Source organism: Pan paniscus, chromosome 2, assembly GCF_029289425.2.
Source record: "Pan paniscus chromosome 2, NHGRI_mPanPan1-v2.0_pri, whole genome shotgun sequence".
NCBI lineage: Eukaryota > Metazoa > Chordata > Mammalia > Primates > Hominidae > Pan > Pan paniscus.
This window is the reverse complement of record NC_085926.1, coordinates 195,768,954-195,791,221: the sequence shown is the minus strand read 5'-3', so window position 1 is coordinate 195,791,221 and position 22,268 is coordinate 195,768,954. Positions and strand designations below refer to the sequence as shown.

Here is a 22,268-nt window from a genome sequence, read left to right as displayed (position 1 = left end):
CTGAAGATTTTTCTGTCCATGACTGGTTGAATCCATAAATACAGAATCTGTGGGTACAGAGGCTGACTGATAACAGTCTTCCATGCTTTCTTACACTCTCACCAGCAGTGCATCTGTAGTTTGACTTTTAAATCTTACTGTGAATGCATCTGTTGGTAACACTGAAGGTAAGTTGTGTTTTTTTTGTTTTTTTGAGACAGGGTTTCACTTTGTTACCCAAGCTGGAGTGCAATCGCGCAATCTTGACTCACTTCAGCCTCAACCTCCTGGGCTCAATCCATCCTCCCGCCTCAGCCCCCCAAGTAGCTGTGACTACAGGCCTGCACCACCACGCCTTTTTTTGTTTGTTTGTTTTTGTTTTTGTTTTTGAGACGGAGTCTCGCTCTGTCGCCCAGGCTGGAGTGCGGTGGTGCGATCTCGGCTCACTGCAAGCTCTGCCTCCCGGGTTCACACCATTCTCCTGCCTCAGCCTCCCGAGTAGCTGGGACTACGGGCACCTGCCACCATGCCTGGCTAATTTTTTTTGTATTTTTAGTAGAGATGGGGTTTCACCATGTTAGCCAGGATGGTCTCGATCTCCTGACCTCGTGATCTGCCCGCCTCAGCCTCCCAAAGTGCTGGGATTACAGGTGTGAGCCACCGCACCCAGCCAATTTTTTGTATTTTTTTAAGAGATGGGGTTTTGCCATGTTGCACAGGATGGTCTCGAACTCCTGAGCTCAAGTGATCCCATCTACCTCGGCCTCCCAAAGTGCGAGGATTACAGGCATGTGCCACCACGCCTGGCCTATTTTTAAATTTTTTTTGAGACATAAGTTTCACACTGTCATCCATGCTGGAGTGCAGTGGCGCAATCTCAGCTCACTACAGCCTCCACCTCCTGGGTTCAAGCGACTCTGCCTCAGCCTCCCGAGTAGCTGGGATTACAGGCGCCTGCCACCATGCCTGGCCAGTTTGTTACTCTACCGCCCAGACTGGAGTATAGTGGCGCCATCTTGGCTCACTGCAAGTTCTGCCTCCCAAGTTCAAGCAATTCTCCTGCCTCAGCCTCCTGAGTAGCAGGAATTACAGGCGCCTGCTGCCACACCCGGCTAATTTTTGTATTTTTTCAGTAGAGACGGGGTTTTGCCATGTTGGCCAGGCTGGTCATGAACTCCTCAACTGACGTGATCTGCTCGCCTTGGCCTCCCAAAGTGCTGGGATTACAAGTGTGAGCCACCGTGCCCAGCCATTTTTTGTATTTTTAATAGAGACAGGGTTTCACCACGTTAGCCAGGCTGATCTCGAACTCCCGACCTCAAGTGATCTGCCTGCCTCGGCCTCCCAAAGCACTGGGATCACAGGCGTGAGCCACCACGCCTGACCTTATTTTTGTTTGTTTGTTTGTTTGTTTTAAGAGACAGAGTCTTGCTCTGTTGGCCAAGCTGGAGAACAGTGGTGCTTTTAATTATAACTCATTGTAACCCTGAAGTCCTGGGCTCAAGCAATCCTCCCCGCCAGCTTCCCAAGTAGCTGGGACCACAGGCACACACCACCATGACAAAAGTTGTTATTTTTGACTTGAAATGTTTGTTTCCACTCCCAGGTAACTTCTTTGGGGACCAGGGAGAAATTTGTCATTATTAACTAAAAGAACATGAGACTTAAAGTAGATTTTAAAACAATTATTGTTTTAAGAAAACAGCTTTTATCAATAGAAAAATGTGAAAGAGTTCATTACCAAGACAAAGAACATTCTCTAAAGCCTCGAAAGCGCATTTTATTTGTTCAAACACTCTATAACCTGCTCTTAGGTGGCACTAAGAAACTTTCTCATCCAAACAAATTCAGATGAGATTTTCCTGCTTTAGTATCAGTGAGATCACAGACACATGCTTTTGCCGAGCTGATAGCTTTGTCTTATACTATATGCAGAAGTTTAAAAGCATCCACCTAACAGCTAGCGTCACTGTGTAAACCTCCCCTCGCTCCTGGCTTTTAAAATCACCACCACCTACCTTTGTTGGTTTCTGCCCTGACACCTGCTCGGAAAAGGAAGCTTTCAGGGCGCTGAGGCTGATTTCTCTGGATAGCAGCAGGAAAAGAATATGCAGGGGAATGATGAACTAAATTAGCATGAAAAATAAAATGAGATTAAAGGAGATGAAAATATAATAGCAGACATACAAGTTACAAAAGTAACAAGTAAAAAATAAAATTAAACATGGCAATGACATAAAATAATTCTATTTAATAATGAAAAGTCTGGTACAGAAAATCATCATGAAAGCAGGAGGACCGCTCGTATGTATTTTACATTGTCATGTTATTTTTGGTGTTATCAATAAAGGCGGAATGAATGTTAACATATTGAACAGTCTCCCGCAGACCTACGGCTGTTGTTCACTTATTCATATCAAATGGCTGACTAGCTGAGCAACCAATTTAATTTAAAAATGGGAAAAAAAAAAAAAAACAACCCAGTGGTTTCCAATTCTGTATCTGATTTCTATCTCAGAAAAAGCAGCCACAGCTCTCTAACAAGTAATTTAGGAAAATCTTGGTAAAAAATTATAATCTTAGCCGGGTGCTGTGGCTTACATCTGTAATCCCACCACTTTGGGAGAACAAGGCAGGAGGATCCCTTGAGCCCAGGAGTTTGAGACCACCCTGGTCAACACAGAAAGGCCTCGTCTCTATTTATTATTATTTTTTAAATAAAAAAATAAAGAATTATAATCTTGATGTGGTTAATTGCACCTTTGTGTCTATTACCTGTTTCTGTTGCAGGTGAACTTAATAGAGCATTAGGTCTGTCATCACTCTGTGGAGAAACAGATATATATCAATAATTGTTATTCAAGAAGAAATACTTTCTACTTTTATGGTAATTTTGAAATTATAAAAGACAAAAAACAGGTAACTCTCCTTCACGATTAAGTCTAGAGATGAGAATTTGGGTCAGGTGCAGTGGCTCATGCCTGTAATCCCAGTACTTTGGGAGGCTGAGGTGCGAGGATTACTTGAGAGCAGGAGTTGAGACCAGCCTAGGCAACATAGTGAGACCCTGTATCTACAAAACATCTAAAAAATTGGTCAGGCATGGTGGTGTGCTCCTGTAGAGGCTGAGGAGGGAGGGTTGCTTGAGCCTAGGAATGAAAGACTGCAGTGAGTAATGATTGTGCCACTGCACTCCAGCCTGGGTGACAGAGGGAGACTCTCTCTCTCCCTCTCTCTCTCTCTTTTTGAGACAAGGTCTCACTCTTGTTGCCCAGGCTAGATTGCAATGGCATGATCTCCCAGGCTCAGGTGATCCGTCTACCTCAGCCTCCCAAGTAGTTGAGACTATAGGGACACATCACCATGCCCAGTTAATTTTTGCATTTTTTGTAGAGACAGTGTCTTGCCATGTTAGCCAGGTTAGTCTCAACCTCCTGAGCTCAAGCGATGCACCCGCCTCAGCCTCCCAAAGTGCTGGATTATAGGCATGAGCTACCGTGCCTGGCCTGACCCCCTCTTTGAAAAAAAAAAAAAAAAAGAAGAAAAAGAAATGAGGATTTGGTGAAATGAATTAATTCTGTATTTTTAAAAGCCAAGTTTTTGTTTTCTTGTTTTTTGTTTTTTTTTTTGAGACGGAGTTTAGCTCTTATTGCCCAGGCTGGAGTGCAATGGCACGATCTCAGCTCACCACAACCTCCGCCTCCTGGGTTCAAGCAATTCTCCTGCCTCAGCCTCCCAAGTAGCTGGGATTACAGGCATGCACCACCATACCCAGCTAATTTTTTTGTATTTTTAGTAGATATGGGGTTTCTCCATGTTAGTCAGGCTGTTCTCGAACTCCCAACCTCAGGTGATTCGCCTGCCTCGGCCTCCCAAAGTGCTGGGATTACAGGTATGAGCCACCACGCCCAGCTTTTTTTATTTTTTATTTTTTTGAGATGGAGTCTCGCTCTTGTTGCCCAGGCTAGAGTGCAATAGAGCACTCTCAGCTCACCACAACCTCTGCCTTTCGGGTTCAAGTGATTCTCCTGCCTCAGCCTCCCGAGTAGCTGGGATTATAGGCATGTGCCACCACACCTGGCTAATTTTCTATTTTTAGTAGAGACAGGGTTTCTCCATGTTGGTCAGGCTGGTCTCAAACTCCCGACCCTCAGGTGATCCACCTGCCTCAGCCTCCCAAAGTGCTGGGATTATAGGCATGAGCCACCACGCCCGGCCTAGTTGTGTTTATATAAAGACAGTCCATTATTTAACAAGCTCTTCCTAAGACTATGAAAAATGATCATCCTAAGACAGAAAATGTTACTGGGAAATACATGAGAAAGAAAAAGCAACATTTTATTTTCTAATAGTATTTCTCCACAATAGTTTCTAAAGTACTTTTTTCTCTGGAGAATAAAATTTAATATTTTTAAAAAGTAATATAGGTTTCCTAATTTCGGTTAGGAGAGAAGATGTTTAAGAGATGATAGATATATTTTCTACACTAGTATTTGAGTCCAAGACATTTTCAATTCATTGACCAAAAGAACTGTAAAAAGGAGGAAGAACTAGCTAAACAGTTACAAAGCTTACCTAAAGAAAGGGAAATGTAGTTAAGCTAATTTACAAAGAAATGTAGGTTGACTAGGTTAAAGCTGCTGAAGACTTGGCAGGGGAGTACAATTAAGAAAAGCTAGAATAGGCCGGGCGCGATGGGCCACATCTGTAATCCCAACACTTTGGGAGGCTGAGGTGGGTGGATCACGTGGTCAAGAGATTGAGACCATCCTGGCCAACATGGTGAAACCCCGTCTCTACTAAAAATAAAAAAATTAGCTGGGCATGGTGGTGGCGCCTGTAATCCCAGCTACTTGGGAGGCTGAGGCAGGAGAATCGCTTGAACATGGAGGCGGAGGTTGCAGTGAGCCGAGATGGCGCCACTGCATTCCAGCCTGGGCAACAGAGTGAGACTCCATCTCAAAATAAATAAATAAATAAAAGAAAAGCTAGAATAACATTAATAGTTTTTTAGGCCTTGACATCTAATTGCCTTGAAATATAATCTAAATATACTATAACTTTATGATACGACTAAGGCACATTTCTGGACATAATGACTCTAAAACTAACACAAACATACAAATCTGCTCCCATACTTTCCCTACCATTGGTTTCAATATTTTCAGAACTCTTACATCGCTACTTACAGTTGGGTCAGATAAATGAGGACAAATAATTTTAACTGCTAAAAATAAATAAATAAATAATAAATAAATAAACCAAGGCCATATGTTGAGAAAATTCTCAAGACTCACTTGGAGACAATTTTCTGGTAACAATTCCTTAGTTTGATATCACAGGTGGAGAACTAAGATTTAAACAGTGAGCTGAGCTCGTAAGGCAGTGTGTTCACATCTTAAGTGGAAAAGACACGTTCATCGGGTTTACAGATGCAAGTAAACTAAGTTCTGGGTGTTGAGAAAAAATGGAAATTTAAATAAGAAATTTAATTCAAACAAGAGTAACAGAAACTGGTAAAAGGAATGAACAGGTAAATGAGGCAAAAGCCAGATATCTTTACAAGGAAGTAAAAGACTATGTTTATTTTCCAGGGCTGTGAATAAGTAGAAAACTGGTTAAACAAAGACATGTTCAAGGACCAATAATACAAAAAGAGAAACATTCAAGGTAGAGATTATTCTAGACAATGGAGGAAAAAATATTTTCAAAAATTTAAAAAACACTTATTAACAGGACATAGACTAGAAATTTAAAAAACACTTATTAACAGGACAATTAACAGGACATAGACTAGAAATTTAAAAAACACTTATTAACAGGACACAGACTAGGAATTTAAAAAACACTTCTTATTAACAGGACATAGACTAGAAATTTTAAAAACACTTATTAACAGGACATAGACTAGAAATTTAAAAAACACTTATTAACAGGACATAGACTAGAAATTTAAAAAACACTTATTAACAGGACATAGACTAGAAATTTAAAAAACACTTCTTATTAACAGGACATAGACTAGAAATTTAAAAAACACTTATTAACAGGACAATTAACAGGACATAGACTAGAAATTTAAAAAACACTTATTAACAGGACATAGACTAGAAATTTAAAAAACATTAACAGGACATAGACTAGAAATTTAAAAAACATTAACAGGACATAGACTAGAAATTTAAAAAACACTTATTAACAGGACATAGACTAGAAATTTAAAAAACACTTATTAACAGGACATAGACTAGAAATTTAAAAAACACTTATTAACAGGACATAGACTAGAAATTTAAAAAACACTTATTAACAGGACATAGACTAGAAATTTAAAAAACACTTATTAACAGGACATAGACTAGAAATTTAAAAAACACTTATTAACAGGACATAGACTAGAAATTTAAAAAACACTTCTTATTAACAGGACATAGACTAGAAATTTAAAAGTATTAAGGAATAAAAGGAGAAAGTTAACAGGCAACTTTATGAGATGAGAAGAGCTGAAACAACAATGAAGGGCAGCAAATGTTCTCTCCTTCGGTTTGAAACAGCAACAGGCCGGGCGCAGTGGCTCACACCTGTAATCCCAACACTTCGGGAGGCAGAGGTGGGCAGATTGCCTGAGGTCAGGAGTTTGAAACCAGCCTGGCCAACACGGTAAAATCCCATCTCTACTAAAAATACAAAAATTAGCTGGGCGTGGTGGCATGCGCCTGTAATCGCAGCTACTTGGGAGGCTGAGGCAAGAGAATCACTTGAAACTGGGAGGCAGAGGTTTGTAGTGAGCTGAGATCTCACCACTGCACTCCAGCCTGAGCGACAGAGCAAGAGTCCGTCTCAAAGGAAAAAAAAAAAAGAAAGAAACAGCAACAGATAATATACAACTGGGTATGATGAAAACAAAGCCAGAGGAGAGGAGACTTGTAAAAATGGTTTCTGAAATGTATTTTTATTAAAGCTATAAATCTAAGTGACTTGCATTCTAGGATACTAAAAATCATTAGCTTAAATCACTGTGAGGCCATTAACTACATTTGGGAACTCTTGGAAAACTGGAGAGCAAAAAAAAGGTTAAGAAATAATCTCTCACTAGAGAATTTAGGCAATGGAAAGAAAAAAAACCCAGAACTGATATAAACTCAACTTTTAAGCCTAGCTAAGCAATAAAAGAAATAAATTCATAAGTATAATGTATAATTGCTGTGAAAGTAATAGAGATACTAAAAAATAAAGAATAAATCTTTTAAAATAATCATTTGACAGTACAGCAGGTCGGATAGAAAAAAAAGACTTATCTATCTTAAATCTAGTGAAGTTTTATTTTTAATCTCATATGACAGTCACTGTAGAACAAGACACTGTGGTCTGTCTGGACCACACAACTTTTGGCACAGTCAAAACAACTCTCAGTTATGACTCTGAATAAGCCACAATGCCCGAAGGTGTTCATGGAGTACAACAAATTAACTTGTCTCCCATACATCTAGAATGGTGCCAGTTATGGACCTTCCTTGAGATCATTTTGAAAAAAAGTTGCTGAAATAATTTTCAGTGTTGTTCCAGTAAGGATCCCAGTTGAGAACGGCTAGCAAAGGGTTCACATGGAAGAGAATTATGAAGTTTTTTCAGGAGGCATCCAGGTATGTAGGGCATGCTCAACAATAACCAGAGGAGGTTTCTCAGATTTACAGTTGTTATAAAGTTGAGGTTATTAGCCGGGCTTGGTCGTGGGCACCTGTAATCCCAGCTACTCGGGAGGCTGAGGCATGAGAATCGCTTTAAACCCAGGAGGCAGAGGTTGCAGTGAGCCGAGATTGTGCCATTGCACTCTAACCTGGGCAACAAGAGCAAAACTCCGTCTCAAAAAAAAAAAAAAAAAGTTGGGGTCAGCATTTAAAAAAGCACAATGCAGAAAGACTAAACTGAGGGTTACCGGAGGCTGGGAAGGGTAGTGGGAGGGTGGGGGAAGGAAATGGGGACAGTTAATGGGTCCAAAAAAAATAAAAAGAGTAAGATCCAGCATTTGATAGTACAAAATGGTCATCACAGTCAATAATTTAATTGTACATTTAAAAATAACTAAAGGAGTATAACTGGATTGTTTGTAACACAAAGGATAAATGCTTGAGGTGATGGATAGCCCATTTACCTGATATAATTATTATGCACTGTATACCTATATCAAAATACCTCATGAACCCCATATACACACTTACTATGTACCCACAAAAATTAAAAAGTAAAAAAAAAAAAGGGCATGATACAAGAATTCGGTTTTAATGTTTTTAGAGACACAGTCTTGCACTGTCCCAGGCTGGGGTACAGTGGTGTGATCACAGCTCACTGTAGCCTTGAGTTCCTGGCCTCAATTGTATTCCCCCTCAGGCTACCAACACTGGGATTACAGGTGTGAGCCAGTGTGCCTGGCTCAATGCAACAATTTGAAAGTATTCTGGTACATGAGACAAGTAAAAATATTCAAACAGCAAAATTAAATATTCAAGAAAAAATAAAGAATACAACATGTGGAAAGTAACTGTCATTTAGAAGTTGAAGGAGGTTGGGCGCAGTGGCTGACACCTAGCACTTTGGGAGGCCGAGGCAGGATGATCTCTTGAGCCCAGGAGTTTGAGACCCGCCTGGGCAATACAGTGAGACCTTGTTTCTACAAAAACTTAAAAAGTCAGCCAGGCATGGTGGTGCGCATCTGTATTCCCAGCTACTCAGGAGGCTAGGGAGGGAGGATCCAGCCTGGGAGACAGAGCAGGACCCTGTCTCAACACATAGAAGAGGTATAACTAAAACATTTGAGAATTGCAGTGGATACTGAGCAAAATGAAGATCAAAAATTTAAAAATCACCCTAAATGAGCAAGCTCTAACGAGGGATGTATTTCTAGTTTGGACCATGAAGCCAGAATGGAGGGCACAGAACTTGTGAAAATTCATTAAAGATGAACAGTCTGGGAAAGGCATGTAAAAGAATCTGAGTTTATTTAGGAAGAAGCTAAGGATGGCATCGTAATTGTTTTTAAATTCTTACATTAAAAAAATATTGTATTTTGTGTAAAAAAAAAAAAAAAGGATTCTTACATTAAAAAATGCTAAATAACTAGAAAATCTCCACTCTGGAAAGAAAAGAAGTATAAACCACAGCAGGACAGTTGTAAGTTAGACAAAGGTCTTCTTGACAGTGAGAATTATTGATCATTTTGTACATATCCAGTGATAACAAATATGGAATTACCACTCCTAGAGGCCTTCAAAAAATAAAATACTACAGGTTCTTAATTTTTAGAGTTTAGATTAAATTTTTCCAGAAGGTGGAATGTATCATCTCTTATGACATTATTGCTGATAAAAAGCAGGGGTTTGCGATTTTTTTTCTTATAGGGCCAGACTGTACATATTTTAGGCTTGTAGGTATATGATGTTGGTCACAATTATTCCACCTCAGCTGTTTACTGTGCAAGCAGCCATAGGCAATGCATAAACAAAAGGGACTGGCTATGTAAAAATAAAGCTTTACTTATAAATAGGTGGCCTAGGGGCCATAGTTGGTTGACCCCTACTGTAGAAGGTTTTGGTAGTGATAGTTTTTTTGGACTCAAATTATTTTGCGTGCACATTAGACAACAGAGTTAATTCAATATTATATACTAACCAAAGTGAAATAATAACTCACAAGAAAAACACCTTTGATAAAAAAATCAGAATGACACATCAAACAATCTGAATACGAAGAATTAATGTGAGCTCTATGACTATCTCTAGCATCATAAAACTTTCAAAAAATTTCAAGGGAAATCAATGTTAAACAAATAGTTCCATAAACAGGTATATTTATGCGATCCTATATTTCAGATTGTTAGATCAATTCACCGAAAAATTCAAGACCTTATATCCACCTCCTCCCCAAACTTCCTGGTGAATTACAATAACAAGAGATACCTTAAGAGGCGTGAAGGCAGAAGAATGAGGCAGGGTAGCAGCACAGCCCACTTGATTCAACCCTGACAGCGACTACATTTCAAATGAGAAAGAGAAGAAACAGAAGGCAGCAATTATGTTAGCAAATGTCAGGCAGGCAGATCTGACTAGTGAAATGAGAAAAGGAAAGGTCACTGACAATCTTTCAAATGGTTTACTAAGCTACTGACAGGGCAGGAAGAGAATATTTGGGGGACAAAAACCCATGGACACAGTTTTTCCACGTGTATAATTCAGGATAGTCTCAATACCTCATGCCACATTAATCAAGAAATGAGAGGCATGATTTCTGAAAAATGATTTTATGCAGAAATAAAACAGAACATCAACATTGTTAGCATAGTAGCCTTGAAACTAGTGAGTCCTGTTCCTACGATGAGGGATTTTAACCAAGCAGAACTGGCATGAATAAAAACAATATCTTTTCAACATTAATCCAAATTAGATATATTATAATTAGGACATGAGGATTCTGCATCAACCTAAAGGAGGAACTGGCATTTCATCTCTGCCTCTGTGAAACTCCTAATGACTATAAGAGGGGAAGGTGGAATTTCCCTTTTCTTCGAATCCTTTATCTTTCACCAACCAACATAACAACTGGTTAGCTGTATTAGAGATATAGTTAGATTGTATCTATATAATTATTGTCAATTAAAAAGAAAAAAATTTAAAGTATTACATAGAATTTTGATTACAGGTAAGAGGTGCTCAAAACATGACAACTTTTCTCATTTGCCACATGGAGAGTGGAAATCAGAGAAGACAATACTTTCACAAAGAGCCCTGGATAAGGTTTTACCTATTAAAACAACAAAATGCCAAGAGCTTAAAAACAGTGAAGTCTTTATAAGTAATTTTTAAAAATTTAAACTAGGACCATAAATTTCTAAACTATGAGATAAATGAACAAGAAAACAAACGGGTTTTTAGGAAAAGGTATGTATATGGTCAATAAAATAAATACAACTGTATTTTTAATGAGAATTAACATATTTTTATTTAACAAAAGCAGCATGTAACACACAATGTATTATATGTATCACAAAATCTATCTTAAGGCAGCAAATAATGAAGATAAAAATATACCAAAGAGCAAAACTGTGACAATGGTAATACACTGTGTATACTTCTGGGGTTTAGATTTCCTGGGCCTGCTTTATAATCAAAGGTACTGGAACTACTGCCAATGTCAAATATAAAAAGGAAAACTAGGAGTGGAGGAAGAAGAGGTAAAATGAGCCTCATATTCTTTTAAAATGAGACCTGATGTAGACGAAAGCAACAGGAGCTTGAGGGGTAGCCCGAAGAGAATGTCAGTGTAACTGATACTAGCAGGAGCTTGAGGGGCAGACCGAAGACAATGTCAGTGTAAACTGATATTAACAGGAGCTTGAGGGGTAGCCCGAAGACAATGTCAGTGTAACTGATATTAACAGGAGCTTGAGGGGTAGCCCGAAGACAATGTCAGTGTAAACTGATGTTAACAGGAGCTTGAGGGGTAGCCCGAAGACAATGTCAGTGTAAACTGATGTTAACAGGAGCTTGAGGGGTAGCCCGAAGACAATGTCAGTGTAAACTGATGTTAACAGGAGCTTGAGGGGTAGCCCGAAGAGAATGTCAGTGTAACTGATACTAGCAGGAGCTTGAGGGGCAGCCCGAAGACAATGTCAGTGTAAACTGATATTAACAGGAGCTTGAGGGGCAGCCTGAAGAGAATCTCAGTGTAACTGATACTAGCAGGAGCTTGAGGGGTAGCCCGAAAAGAATGTCAGTGTAACTGATACTAGCAGGAGCTTGAGGGGCAGACCGAAGACAATGTCAGTGTAAACTGATATTAACAGGAGCTTGAGGGGCAGCCTAAAGAGAATCTCAGTGTAACTGATACTAGCAGGAGCTTGAGGGGTAGCCCGAAGAGAATGTCAGTGTAACTGATACTAGCAGGAGCTTGAGGGGTAGCCCGAAGACAATGTCAGTGTAAACTGATGTTAACAGGAGCTTGAGGGGTAGCCCGAAGAGAATGTCAGTGTAACTGATACTAGCAGGAGCTTGAGGGGTAGCCCGAAGACAATGTCAGTGTAAACTGATATTAACAGGAGCTTGAGGGGCAGCCTGAAGAGAATGTCAGTGTAACTGATACTAGCAGGAGCTTGAGGGGTAGCCCGAAAAGAATGTCAGTGTAAACTGATATTAACAGGAGCTTGAGGGGCAGCCTAAAGAGAATCTCAGTGTAACTGATACTAGCAGGAGCTTGAGGGGTAGCCCGAAGAGAATGTCAGTGTAACTGATACTAGCAGGAGCTTGAGGGGCAGACCGAAGACAATGTCAGTGTAAACTGATGTTAACAGGAGCTTGAGGGGTAGCCCGAAGAGAATGTCAGTGTAAACTGATGTTAACAGGAGCTTGAGGGGTAGCCCGAAGACAATGTCAGTGTAACTGATATTAACAGGAGCTTGAGGGGTAGCCCGAAGACAATGTCAGTGTAAACTGATGTTAACAGGAGCTTGAGGGGTAGCCCGAAGACAATGTCAGTGTAACTGATACTAGCAGGAGCTTGAGGGGTAGCCCGAAGAGAATGTCAGTGTAACTGATACTAGCAGGAGCTTGAGGGGTAGCCCGAAGACAATGTCAGTGTAACTGATACTAGCAGGAGCTTGAGGGGTAGCCCGAAGAGAATGTCAGTGTAACTGATACTAGCAGGAGCTTGAGGGGTAGCCCGAAGAGAATGTCAGTGTAACTGATATTAGCAGGAGCTTGAGGGGTAACCTGAAGAGAATCTCAGTGTAACTGATACTAGCAGGAGCTTGAGGGGCAGACCGAAGACAATGTCAGTGTAAACTGATGTTAACAGGAGCTTGAGGGGTAGCCCGAAGAGAATGTCAGTGTAAATGATACTAGCAGGAGCTTGAGGGGCAGACCGAAGACAATGTCAGTGTAAACTGATGTTAACAGGAGCTTGAGGGGTAGCCCGAAGAGAATGTCAGTGTAACTGATACTAGCAGGAGCTTGAGGGGCAGACCGAAGACAATGTCAGTGTAAACTGATATTAACAGGAGCTTGAGGGGTAGCCCGAAGACAGTGTCAGTGTAAACTGATGTTAACAGGAGCTTGAGGGGTAGCCCGAAGACAATGTCAGTGTAACTGATATTAACAGGAGCTTGAGGGGTAGCCCGAAGAGAATGTCAGTGTAAACTGATGTTAACAGGAGCTTGAGGGGTAGCCCGAAGAGAATGTCAGTGTAACTGATATTAACAGGAGCTTGAGGGGTAGCCCGAAGAGAATGTCAGTGTAAACTGATATTAATAGAAGCTTGAGGGGCAGCCCGAAGACAATGTCAGTGTAAACTGATATTAGCTGTTATAAATCTTCATTTCAAATCGTAAGTTTCAAGGTCTTTAAATCAAATTCAGCATTTACCTTATGGTATCATTCATCAGACCTTTTCATCACGAAACAATTTAATAATCAGTAGATGCACAGAATTTATATGTTCATTCAGGAAATATTTATTGAGCACCTAATATATCCCAGGAACTGTGGTAGGGATGGAGTGTATTAAGGTATATTAAGACAAAATAGAATATCCTTGTGTTCATGAAGCTTATAGTCTAGTAGTCCAACAGAAAAGAGATAATAAAAGAATAAACAAGCTGGGCACGGTGGCTCATGCCTGTAATCTCAGCACTTTGGGAGGCTGGGGCAGGAGGATTGCTTGAGCCCTGGAGTTAGAGACCAGCCTGGGCAGCACAGTGAGACCCTGACTCTACAAAAAAATAAAAAAATTAGCCACGTGTGGTGCATGCACCTGTAGTCCCAGCTACTCAAGAGGCTGATGCTTCCAGGAACCATGTTCATGCCACTGCACTCCAGCCTCGGCAACAGAGGGAGACTCTGTCTCAAAATAATTAAATAAATAAAAATAAAGAATAAAATAAAATTAAAAAATACAAAATAAAATAATAAACACCCAAATAAAACTACCATGATAAAAAAATTACCGTGACAACAGTAATACACTATGTATACTTCCTGGGCCTCCTTTTCATCAAACGTACTGGAGCTCCTGTCAGTTTATTTAACTGTCAAACTGTGGGCTGATTTAAGGGTAGTGGGCTGCCGAAAAGTCATGTTAAAGATGGGACATTTAAACAAATACCTGATAGATGAGTAGGAATTAATCAAGGGGTACATGCAGGGAGGGAAAGGCATTCTATGTAAAAGAAACAGCATTTGCAAAGGTCTGAGATGGGAAAGGGCTTATGATATCTGAAGAGCTGGAAAGAATGCTGGTATGGCACAAGCCCAGAGAGGAGACTGGAGAGGGAGGCAGTAGAGCACGAAGGAGCTTCGAGGCCACGTTCGGACTTCACTCTAAGCAACGGGAGCCTTCTGAAGCAGTTTTGATAATATGAGGTTTTATTTAAAATACGACTCTTTTTGCACAGTGTTGGTTGGACACTATTTGGCAGACAAAGAAATGTGAGATGTGTTTTAAAGGCCGTCTAATTTGGAGGATCAGATATGAATAGTGAGAACTAAAACTTAAGTGAGTGTGTTTTGACAAACGGCCGAAGGGAATTTCAAGTTACGCACTAAGGGGATTTTGCTGTTGTTGTTTTTCTAAATTCCACTATTTTGTTGACAAAAAAGTCTTGGCACTCAGACTTATACCACTTATTCCATGTGTTATTAAACCTTCGGTTTCCTAAACGGTTTTCAGTTTCAGTATGGTGTTTAATGCAGGTTCTCCCATCAGCCAGACAGATGTGGATTCCCAGCCTTGCACTTACTGTCTATGCGACATTGGACAAGTCACATTCTGGGCCTCAGTAATCATTTGTAAAAAGGTGATAAGTTTAACCTTCACTCTTAAGGTTGCTGTGAGGAGTAAATGAGATAATTTTGGTAAGTGTTTGGATCGTCGGAGGCTCTCAATATTTGTCTACATTTTTAACTTATTATTCGCTTCTTAGGCCAATTCACTTAAACTAAAACTCTAGAGTGTGATGATTGTATTCACGTATAAGACCGCCCAGTTAAAAGGTGCTTTATCCATCTCAAAGGAAATGAAGGTTGTGGAATACACAGCAATGCGAACAGACCACGGAAGCTGATGTAACGGGAATGTCATGCTGAGGCATGCAGCTCACGCAGCAGGATGCATCCTGGCAGCAGTTACTAGCACTGTAGGCACTAGACCTCTGAACATACTACTATGAAAACAATCACATAAAACATGATGGGGAAAGAAATTCTAGAAATGGTTAGAATTCTTTCGCAAGGCTAATAAGACGTTAAATAAACCTTCCATCTTATACTCATTTTGAGCTGATGAAACAGGCAATAAGAGTAAGCCAGTGTTCAACACAATCAGCAGTTAATGTTTCCTTGGGTTTAAAAAGTGAACATGAAGGAATAATCTTGAGCTGTAAGTATTTAAAACCAAAGTGAAGGATTTTCAGTAGCTGAAAATACATCATAAAATTGGATGCCAAATATACGGCTGTGCAATCAGTGTCATGAGTCACCTTAACATACAGGTGACCCATGAGCCAAATTAATGAATAATAAAGTAAGTGCTCCTGGAATTAGACACATTTAAAACATGAATATTATGTTATGCCTCCATTCCTAGCACACACAAAGCCAATATGGTTCTCAAGGCAAATGTTTTCCTTTTGGTGGCACTGACAAAGATGTGAGCTGCAGAACTTTGAAACACTGGGTCAATCACAAATGGTCATGTGGGAAAATGGTTTAGTTCTTCATAAAGCATTTAGTAATGATGCTCATCATGTTTTATGGTTTAGATAGTTTCTGAATAAAAAGTACAATCTCTAAACACAGAAATGCGAAACTCCGTTTTGTGCAAAACTCTTACCGTGCACAAGGCACTATCATCAGTGTGCTGAGACCTTCTGGATGGGAAGGGGCACTGGAGAGATGGAGAAAAATGAAGCCATGTCAGAAACAAACTACGCACACGTGTGACGTATTTCACGAATACACACACAAGGGAAGAGACATATTAAGACATACTTTTGAAGACGCTGACATAGAGGACCACATTCACAATCATCTGGAATTCATGCATTATAATAGTCAGTAAGTTGGTTCTGAGTACTGATCTTCTCCCAGAGTTTAAACAACTTCAAATACGATCTTATTGCCTAAAACCTTACAAAGCAAGGAGGGAACAGAAAGCTGGAGAGAGATGTAACAATAACATAAAGAACCTATGGTCATTTAGTGAGCCAGTGACAAACAAGAAGCCCAGAGTCATAATTTCTAGTCTAAGTATCTCTTCATTTTCTTTCTTAAGCAAAATGAAAAGTACAATTACAATTTTTAGAACTGTTTATGTTATTTTCCTGTGGAGCTTTAGTTTTCTTGAGAATGAATTACTTGAAAACAATCATCAAGAAGGAAATATTGGGGTAAAAAAGAAAACACACATTAAATTTATCAAACTTTGGTTGTCGAAAATGTGTTAGAATTATTACCAGGTGAAGAAAAGACAAGTGAACATGCTGGAGCCAATCTTTGAGGTATTATACAAATATATAATGTTCTAACATAAAAAAACAGAAGTAGTTCTATGTCTGATAAAACTTTTTAAAAACCTTTCTAATGGACAATTGAAAACATTTCAAACAATACACTTTTCCATACCAGAAACTCCTGTGCTTTAAAAACACTGAAAATTGTTGCTTGTAAAGCCCCACGTGTTAGGTTTTCAAATAACTTATTTTATGAAAAGCAAAGTCAAAATTCACATGAAACAACGCTTTTATGCATTTTTCAAGGAGGTAATGATCATAAATTAAAACAAACTGGGTCAGGCGCAGTGGAATTAAGTGCCTGTAATTCCAGCAGTTTGGGAGGCCGAGGCAGGTGGATTATGAGGTCAGGAGTTCGAGACCAGCCTGACCAACACAGTGAAACCCCGTCTCTACTGAAAATACAAAAATTAGCCAGGCGTGGTGGTGCACACCTGTAGTCCCAGCTACTTGGGAGGCTGAGGGAGAAGAATCACTTGGACACGGGAGTCGGAGGTTGCAGTGGGCCAGTATCGCGCCACTGCACTCCAGCCTGGGTGACAAAGTGAGACTCTGTCTCAAAAAAAAAAAAAAAGAAAAAGAAAAAACTGGTAGGTTTTTAAAGGGAAAATGGTTAATGAGAAAGCCAACTACAATAAAAACATTTAGTAAGCTTCATTTTAACAGATCAAAAGAGGTGTGTAGATTTTTAAAAGGTTAAGTGATTTATTTTCTGTTAATCTGTAAGAAAAATGTACTATTTGATATTATAAAATAAGTGTTATCATCGATAGCACTGAATCTGAAATCCTATGTAAGAGTCTTTTTTTGTTTAGTAGCCACTCCATTTACCTGTACCAGGTAAGGCTCCCAGGACTCTACACACAACGCTTCAAAAGTGGAGGAGACGGGGACGGTGCCTCTGGTGGGGGTCAGGGAGGGAAATATCATCTCTAGATGGATGTGTATAGCTGAAAAAAGCCTTGATCTATAGATTCTAGTAAACTCCTTGGCTTGTATCATCTCCCTCATAAGGAGAATATTGTGAGGTGGAAAAAGAAAAACGGCAATATTCCGAGCACTGAAAACATGACAATTACATGTAAACATTTCATTTCCATTGCAAAAATAATCAACTCCAAAGAAAAGGAGATTACATCAACTTACCTCACCATCTACGCCATCTAGGAGCGGGTGCTGTTTTTGTGGACTTTGTGATGCTTTTTGCTATATAATCCCAAAACCCCCCAAAAAAGGAAGTTGGTTAGAGCCTGGAACACTGCAAATAACAAATTCTATTTACTAAAATAATCACTCACATTAATTTTTTTACCTCTTGTTTATAGCATTTTTCTAGATTTACTAGTTAGAAAATGTTTAGATAGAAATTTTAAAAACTATACATATATCTACACAAACACATTTACAATCAGAATATTGACCTCTTACTCGATGAACTTATTCTCTCCCTCTAATGGCTTTAGTATCACTCGAATGCTAATAACTTTAGCTAGAAGCAGATCTCAGGTTTGTGTTTTCAACTGTCTATGGAAACTCTCTACTTGGAAACCCCACTCCACCTCATATCTGACACATTCAAAAACAAACTCACAATGTCCCATACTAACTGGCTATTTTCTCCAACGTGTGATGTCTAATAATCTAATAATAACATTATAGCATTGGTGTGGTCCCTGCTTTACAACGTGCTCTACTGTATGTCACTGTGTACACAGTATTTCAGTGATTCTTCTACTGTGTGAGATAAAATATCATCATCATATTCATTTAGAGATGAGAAAATCGAGAAGAGAGGTTATGCGGCACGTGCAAGGTCTCCAAGTTCGTCAGCAGCATAACTGGTTTGGGCCTGCCTTCCGACTGCAAAGCCTGCGTTCTTTCCACAATGCTAGACCCTCATTTGAAACCATCTTTCAGCCTCCAAACCTTGCTTTGGGAGCTTCTTTTTTTTCACCCTCTTCAGTGATTTATTCACCATCTGTGATTTATTCACCATCTCTCTTATAGGTAATTCAGCAAATCCATTTTATTATAGTAATAGGGGATATAGCATCTACCATACTAGTATTAAGCATTAGGTATATCCATAATAATTCTGAGACAGTTAATATTTAATAGTTAAATATCACACACAGGAGGAACCTAACAGCATAAAATGGCTCAGTAACTTTCTGAAAGTCAAGCGCACAGCAAGTGGCAAAGCTGGATTCAAATGCAGAGATTTCTGAATTCAGGCTCTTGTCACTGCAATACTGCCAACCCTCAGGACCCTTAGAAACCATCTGGTTTTTATGCCTTATTTTGCACCCCAGTCTAACTATTGCAATTTCCTTCTTCATTTTCCTCTTTCTAGTCTCTTTCTTCCTAACCAGTTCTAACGCAAGTCAATTAGTTTTTCAGAAGTCTCTCTCTTCTCATGTTTTTTCCTGCTTTGAAACTCAAGTGTTCTCTTTTACTTAATAGATCAAGATCCAACACTAATTTGACATTTAATCAAGACTCTCTACAAGTTGACTATCTCTTACTGGCTGTGTGACTTCTACAGAAGGCAAACTGAGTAAGTTAATTTATGCAAAACACATAGAACAGCACTTAAGATTCAGTGTTAACCATTATTACCGAGAGGCAGCACAGACTGTGCTCACAGAATAGGCTTCAGAGCCAACCTGCCTTGTTCTAATCACAGGATTTTAATCCTGCCACTTCCTGAGTATTTAATCTTAGTAAACTGTTATTCTCTCGAGCGTGTTTCCTTGTTCATAAAAAGAAAAAATGGGCTCTTTCCCTAAGCAGCCTGAGGTAATCTGTGAAAAATGGTTCGCTATTCACTTGACCCGGAGAACCCCACGAAATCATGCAAATCAAGAGGTTCCAATCTTCGTGTTCACTTTAAGAACACTCGTGGAACTGCTCAGGCCACCAAGGGTATGCATATACGAAAAGCCACGAAGTATCTGAAAGATGTCACTTTACAGAAACAGCGTGTACCATTCCGACATTACAATGATGGAGTTGGCAGGTGTGCGCAGGCCAAGCAGTGGGGCTGGACACAAGGTCGGTGGCCCAGAAGGAGTGCTGAATTTTTGCTGCACATGCTTAAAAATGCAGAGAGTGATGCTGAACTTAAGGGTTCAGATGTAGGTTCTCTGGTCATTGAGCATATCCAAGTGAACAAAGCACCTAAGATGTGCCGCCGGACCTACAGAGCTCATGGTCGGATTAACCCATACACGAGCTCTCCCTGCCACACTGAGATGATCCTTACGGAAAAGGAACAGATTGTTCCTAAACCAGAAGAGGAGGTTGCCCAGAAGAAAAAGATATCCCAGAAGAAACTGAAGAAACAAAAACTTACGGCACGGGAGTAAATTCAGCATTAAAATAAATGTAATTAAAAGGAAAAAAAAAAAAAAAGAAAAAATGGTTACCTAAAGAGAGTTGGGAGAATTAAATGAGTAAATATATATAATGTACTTAAAATAGTGCCTACTACATAATAAGCATTCAGTAAGTTTTAAGTACGATTATCATCATCTCAATAATTCATTTTTCCCATAAGTCTTCAATACAAACTCTCTAGGCCAGCTGGTGATTCCTGCAAGTGCCATTATTTTAAATCTACAAATCACACAAGGCCATTCCCAGCTCCCATCCTGTTTAGATTTCCTCAGCCTAGAACGAACCCCCCTACACCATCATCCAGTCTTTTCTTCCTGGCTAAATCCTACCTACTCACTCTTCAGGGTCCCTATAATTTCTTTTTGAGGTCAATTCTGATGATACTTGTTCTCTAAGTCTTCTACTGTTTTGAATATAAAACTAGCACTTTCATTATAAGCTGCCTTATTTTCTGTTTTATTTGTGTTTATTTCCCTGATAAGGTCTAAGCTGTGCCTGGTGGGCAGGGCTTGTATTTTATGCATCTTTATATTCCTTGTACAACCAGCATTCCATAGAGGTCTATCAAGTCAAATGCACGAACCAAGTTAGGCTTTCAGAAGTCGAGGTTTGCCTCCTGATTAAGAAAACAAATGTACTATAAATGACCACATTGCTTAATCTTCCTAGACCTACAGCTTCCTCATCTGTGAAACCTGAACACCTCCAAATGACCTATTAAGAATAAACCAATAAAGTATTTCCGTTAGTTTCAAGAGAACTATATAAAAAAGTTTGTATGTAGTAACAAATCAAGCAGGGACTTAAGGGAAAGAGAAATGGTTAGACAAATTAGGAGATATAGTATGTATAGTATTAGATGACTTGTGTGAAAATACAATGACAGAGATAAAGGAGGACAAGAGAACATGGCCATTAGTACATTAACAATTCTTATGAGGGTTGAAAAGGCACAAAAAGAAGAAACATCTCAGGGCAGACAAGGTTTTGAGGGAGGGAGGTACCTTTGTGAACTTCTGCTTGTAGGAATATTAATTTTAGTATTTTCGCTATTGGTCAAAAGATTTGCCTACTTTTTTTTTTTTTTTTTTTTTTTTTGAGATGGAGTCTCACTCTGTCAACCAGGCTGCATGAAGTGCAGTGGTGCGATCTCAGCTCACTGCAACCTCCGTTTCCCGGGCTCAGACAATTCCTCCACTTCAGCCTCCTGGTTAGCTGGGATTACAGGCATGCACCACCACGCCCAGCTAATTTTTTAATTTTTACTTGAGACAGGGTTTTACCACGTTGGCCAGGCTGGTCTCAAACTCCTGACCTCAGGTGATCCACCCACCTTGGCCTCTCAAAGTGCCGGGACTACAGGCGTGAGCCACCACACCCGGCCAGATTTGCCTGCATTTTTATAGAAAACAAGAGACAAGGGAACTTGTTGGGTGAAGAGGAATCAGGTGAGAAAGAGAGTTAAACGTCATCGCCAAGGGTCTGGTACATTCAGAAAAAAAGAGTTTATCAGGTAAAACAGTAAAACAGACATATGCATTGTACTTAAAGAAGATGGTCTCTAGTTAAAGTATGAAATACAGGAAAGTCTTCAGTGGACAAGAAAAATTCATTTAATCATTCAACAAATACTTATTGACCATTACTATGAGCTAAGACCTGCTAAGGTCTAGGGACACAGCAGTAAGTAAAACAGACATGGTTCTTACCTTCATGGAGTTTACAGATAAATGAGAGACAGATATTAAGTAAACAAAATTACAAATAATTAATTATGAAGAAAAAAATGACGATTTCAGAACAAAAAGATAAGTAACACAGGTAAAATAAAATGACAACGTTTCAGGCACTACTATAGAAGCTGCAAAACGTTAAGAAATATTAATGGCGTTGTTAATTGAATGTGTGTGGAGAGCAGAAAGGAACAAATCAAAGTTCCTGCAAAGGATTAAGCCTGTGAGGCTAGCAAACTTTTGTTATTTACGAAAGCGAGGAAGCTGGAGAGAGGTCTGAGTAACAGTTTGCATCTGCACGGGCCTTTTATGGTTCACACAGCACTTTCACTTTCATCTTACTGATCTTTACTATGACACTAGAAATTGAGGAAATGGCAGCTGGATAGTAAAGTGACATGTCCAATGACAGATTTACCGTTAATAAGATAATGACTTGTACTGTCCTCATGCAGATAGACACAAGTAAAACAGACACTCTATTTAGTCAAGATTCCTTACAGAGAGAAAAATGGTCGACATTTTAATGGACAATAAAAACCAACGGGCCTGACCAAACAAATAAGCACTTAGCCAGTCAGCAGCTTGAACAGCATCATTCAAAC

General features: G+C 39.5%; 2 protein-coding genes across 28 annotated transcripts in view; one reads left to right on the top strand and one right to left on the bottom strand.

Moving 5' to 3' along the window:
* The window catches only part of LRCH3 (leucine rich repeats and calponin homology domain containing 3), a 107,778-nt gene that overhangs the window by 17,514 nt on the left and 67,996 nt on the right, over positions 1-22,268 (bottom strand). For 6 of the 27 annotated variants that reach the window (XR_010111492.1, XM_034958032.3, XM_034958034.3 and 3 more), the window contains exons 13-17: positions 17,678-17,737; positions 15,853-15,906; positions 9,933-10,004; positions 2,755-2,803; positions 1,998-2,105 (exon numbers count right to left, since the gene is read on the bottom strand). Coding sequence is in view for 21 of the 27 variants with exons in the window: in XM_034958032.3 (XP_034813923.1) it covers positions 1,998-2,105; positions 2,755-2,803; positions 9,933-10,004; positions 15,853-15,906; positions 17,678-17,737 (343 nt within the window). In the remaining 6 variants the exon portion in view is untranslated. The other 21 variants (XR_010111493.1, XM_034958033.3, XM_034958037.3 and 18 more) reach the window with 8 other exon arrangements.
* Positions 17,840-22,261, top strand: LOC106634644 (large ribosomal subunit protein uL22-like). Its single transcript, XM_055110846.2, has one exon. It carries the CDS (start codon positions 19,345-19,347, stop codon positions 19,897-19,899), a length of 555 nt encoding a protein of 184 aa, XP_054966821.1. The 5' UTR covers positions 17,840-19,344; the 3' UTR covers positions 19,900-22,261.